The sequence below is a fragment of the Littorina saxatilis genome, linkage group LG8, assembly GCF_037325665.1.
Source record: "Littorina saxatilis isolate snail1 linkage group LG8, US_GU_Lsax_2.0, whole genome shotgun sequence".
Lineage (NCBI taxonomy): Eukaryota > Metazoa > Mollusca > Gastropoda > Littorinimorpha > Littorinidae > Littorina > Littorina saxatilis.
In genome coordinates this window covers 73,765,133-73,770,132 of record NC_090252.1, presented here as the reverse complement: position 1 = coordinate 73,770,132, position 5,000 = coordinate 73,765,133, and the positions used below count along the sequence as shown (strand labels likewise).

Genomic DNA, 5,000 nt, shown 5'->3' with positions numbered 1-5,000 from the left:
TGATGGGCTGACCGTGACACACACACATGATGGGCTGACCGTGACACACACACACACAGGATGGGCTGACCGAGACACACACACAGGATGGGCTGACCGTGACACACACACAGGATGGGCTGACCGAGACACACACACATGATGGGCTGACCGTGACACACACACACATGATGGGCTGACCATGACACACACACATGATGGGCTGACCGTGACACACACACACATGATGGGCTGACCGAGACACACACACATGATGGGCTGACCGTGACACACACACACAGGATGGGCTGACCGTGACACACACACATGATGGGCTGACCGTGACACACACACAGGATGGGCTGACCGTGACACACACACAGGATGGGCTGACCGTGACACACACACACATGATGGGCTGACCGTGACACACACACAGGATGGGCTGACCGTGACACACACACACATGATCGGCTGACCGTGACACACACACATGATGGGCTGACCGTGACACACACACATGATGGGCTGACCGTGACACACACACAGGATGGGCTGACCGTGACACACACACACATGATCGGCTGACCGTGACACACACACAGGATGGGCTGACCGTGACACACACACATGATGGGCTGACCGTGACACACACACATGATGGGCTGACCGTGACACACACACATGATGGGCTGACCGTGACACACACACACATGATGGGCTGACCCTGACACAGACACAGGATGGGCTGACCGTGACACACACACACATGATCGGCTGACCGTGACACACACACATGATGGGCTGACCGTGACACACACACATGTTGGGCTGACCGTGACACACACACAGGATGAGCTGACCGTGACACATACACAGGATGGGCTGACCGAGACACACACACACAGGATGGGCTGACCGAGACACACACAGGATGGGCTGACCGTGACACACACACAGGATGGGCTGACCGAGACACACACACATGATGGGCTGACCGAGACACACACACACATGATGGGCTGACCGTGACACACACACATGATGGGCTGACCGAGACACACACACACATGATGGGCTGACCGTGACACACACACATGATGGGCTGACCGTGACACACACACAGGATGGGCTGACCGTGACACACACACATGATGGGCTGACCGAGACACACACACATGATGGGCTGACCGTGACACACACACAGGATTGGCTGACCGAGACACACACACATGATGGGCTGACCGTGACACACACACATGATGGGCTGACCGTGACACACACACATGATGGGCTGACCGTGATACACACACAGGATGGGCTGACCGTGACACACACACAGGATGGGCTGACCGTGACACACACACATGATGGGCTGACCGTGACACACACACACATGATGGGCTGACCGTGACACACACACACAGGATGGGCTGACCGTGACACACACACAGGATGGGCTGACCGTGACACACACACAGGATGGGCTGACCGAGACACACACACAGGATGGGCTGACCCTGACACACACACAGGATGGGCTGACCGAGACACACACACAGGATGGGCTGACTGAGCATGAGACACTCACACAGGATGGGCTGACCGAGACTTACATGGAAGATGCTGAATGTACACAACAGCAACAGCGCCACCTGCACCACAAGCACCAGGAACTGCGTGATCACGTGACTCAACATGATTTCCGTTGGCGTCACACCTACAAGGTCACGTGACAATAAAGGTCAATGTCATTATAGAAAGTGGAGTGATGCGTCAGGTTCAGGAACAAGTCACATGTCCAAGTAAAGGTGCTAGTTAAAATCAGTCTGTGGGTAGCAAAGGTCGAGTCTAGAGCAAAAGATTGAACCTCTATACACAGGTGTGTGACAATCAGTGTTGGGGTAGGGTGGACGTGGCACTCCCACCAACATAGCTGTGTGTGACAATCAGTGTTGGGGTAGGGTGGACGTGGCACTCCCACCAACATAGCTGTGTGTGACAATCAGTGTTGGGGTAGGGTGGACGTGGCACTCCCACCAACATAGCTGTGTGTGACAATCAGTGTTGGGGTAGGGTGGACGTGGCACTCCCACCAACATAGCTGTGTGTGACAATCAGTGTTGGGGTAGGGTGGACGTGGCACTCCCACCAACATAGCTGTGTGTGACAATCAGTGTTGGGGTAGGGTGGACGTGGCACTCCCACCAACATAGCTGTGTGTGACAATCAGTGTTGGGGTAGGGTGGACGTGGCACTCCCACCAACATAGCTGTGTGTGACAATCAGTGTTGGGGTAGGGTGGACGTGACACTCCCACCAACATAGCTGTGTGACAATCAGTGTTGGGGTAGGGTGCACGTGGCACTCCCACCAACATAGCTGTGTGTGACAATCAGTGTTGGGGTAGGGTGGACGTGGCACTCCCACCAACATAGCTGTGTGTGACAATCAGTGTTGGGGTAGGGTGGACGTGGCACTCCCACCAACACAGGTGTGTGACAATCAGTGTTGGGGTAGGGTGGACGTGGCACTCCCACCAACACAGGTGTGTGACAATCAGTGTTGGGGTAGGGTGGACGTGGCACTCCCACCAACATAGCTGTGTGTGACAATCAGTGTTGGGGTAGGGTGGACGTGGCACTCCCACCAACATAGCTGTGTGTGACAATCAGTGTTGGGGTAGGGTGGACGTGGCTCTCCCACCAACACAGGTGTGTGTGACAATCAGTGTTGGGGTAGGGTGGACGTGGCTCTCCCACCAACACAGGTGTGTGACAATCAGTGTTGGGGTAGGGTGGACGTGACACTCCCACCAACATAGCTGTGTGTGACAATCAGTGTTGGGGTAGGGTGGACGTGGCACTCCCACCAACATAGCTGTGTGTGACAATCAGTGTTGGGGTAGGGTGGACGTGGCACTCCCACCAACATAGCTGTGTGTGACAATCAGTGTTGGGGTAGGGTGGACGTGGCACTCCCACCAACATAGCTGTGTGTGACAATCAGTGTTGGGGTAGGGTGGACGTGGCACTCCCACCAACATAGCTGTGTGTGACAATCAGTGTTGGGGTAGGGTGGACGTGGCACTCCCACCAACATAGCTGTGTGTGACAATCAGTGTTGGGGTAGGGTGGACGTGGCACTCCCACCAACATAGCTGTGTGTGACAATCAGTGTTGGGGTAGGGTGGACGTGGCACTCCCACCAACATAGCTGTGTGTGACAATCAGTGTTGGGGTAGGGTGGACGTGGCACTCCCACCAACATAGCTGTGTGTGACAATCAGTGTTGGGGTAGGGTGCACGTGGCACTCCCACCAACACAGCTGTGTGTGACAATCAGTGTTGGGATAGGGTGGACGTGGCACTCCCACCAACATAGCTGTGTGTGACAATCAGTGTTGGGGTAGGGTGGACGTGGCACTCCCACCAACATAGCTGTGTGTGACAATCAGTGTTGGGGTAGGGTGGACGTGGCACTCCCACCAACATAGCTGTGTGTGACAATCAGTGTTGGGGTAGGGTACACGTGGCACTCCCACCAACATAGCTGTGTGTGACAATCAGTGTTGGGGTAGGGTGGACGTGGCACTCCCACCAACATAGCTGCCTTCCCTTCACCCACAAATATAATCTGCTCGTGAGTGGTATGGACAATCAACATAGCTGCCTTCCCTTCACACACAAATATAATCTGCTCGTGAGTGGTATGGACAATCAACAGGGGGATATCAAACACACACTAATTGTTACTGTCTACTTCAGTACAGGATGAAATCGCATGCCTTCTTTTCATACTTAGGTATCGTGTTTGCGTTCCGCAAAGAATTGTTAGGTAAAGCAAGGATTGTAATGGCTAGCACCTTCTTTACCAGGACATGTTGCTTGTCATGGCCAACACTAAAAACTCCACTCGCTCAAGTTGAAACGGCCAAAAGTACCGAGTCCATCTGTTGGAGGAAGAAGAAGAAGAAGAGGAACAGTGTACAGAGGTCGGTGTGGGACATACTGACCGTTGACCAGGTTGCGTTCGTAGTTGCCGTCCTTCCTCTCCAGCACGAAGGCCAAGGTCGTCAGTCCCGTGGCCATGAAGAACGTGATGCTGTGGACAATACAATACACTACAATACAATACAATACAATACAGTCCCGTGGCCATGAAGAACGTGATGCTGTGGACAATACAATACAGTCCCGTGGCCATGAAGAACGTGATGCTGTGGACAATACAACACAATACAATACAATAGAATACAGTCCCGTAGCCATGAAGAACGTGATGCTGTGGACAATACAATACAATACAGTCCCGTGGCCATGAAGAACGTGATGCTGTGGACAATACAATACAATACAGTCCCGTGGCCATGAAGAACGTGATGCTGTGGATAATACAATACAATACAATACAGTCCCGTGGCCATGAAGAACGTGATGCTGTGGACAATACAATACAATACAATACAGTCCCGTGGCCATGAAGAACGTGATGCTGTGGACAATACAATACAATACAATACAATACAATACAGTCCCGTGGCCATGAAGAACGTGATGCTGTGGACAATACAATACAATACAATACAATACAATACAGTCCCGTGGCCATGAAGAACGTGATGCTGTGGACAATACAATACAATACAATACAGTCCCGTGGCCATGAAGAACGTGATGCTGTGGACAATACAATACAATACAATACAATACAATACAATACAATACAATACAATACAGTCCCGTGGCTATGAAGAACGTGATGCTGTGGACAATACAATACAATACAATACAATACAGTCCCGTGGCCATGAAGAACGTGATGCTGTGGACAGTACAATACACTACAATACAATACAATACAATACAGTCCCGTGGCCATGAAAAACGTGATGCTGTGGACAATACAATACAATACAATACAATACAATACAATAGAGTCCCGTGGCCATGAAGAACGTGATGCTGTGGACAATACAATACAATACAATACAATACAGTCCCGTGGCCATGAAGAACGTG

At 51.9% G+C, this 5,000-nt stretch overlaps 1 protein-coding gene across 1 annotated transcript in view; it reads right to left on the bottom strand.

Moving 5' to 3' along the window:
* LOC138974323 (ABC transporter G family member 20-like) overlaps nucleotides 1-5,000 on the bottom strand; it is a 60,992-nt gene that overhangs the window by 12,625 nt on the left and 43,367 nt on the right. The window contains exons 16-17 of the mRNA XM_070347039.1: nucleotides 3,995-4,083; nucleotides 1,596-1,699 (exon numbers count right to left, since the gene is read on the bottom strand). Of these exons, the coding sequence (XP_070203140.1) occupies nucleotides 1,596-1,699; nucleotides 3,995-4,083 (193 nt within the window). The remainder of the gene's footprint in view (nucleotides 1-1,595; nucleotides 1,700-3,994; nucleotides 4,084-5,000) is intronic.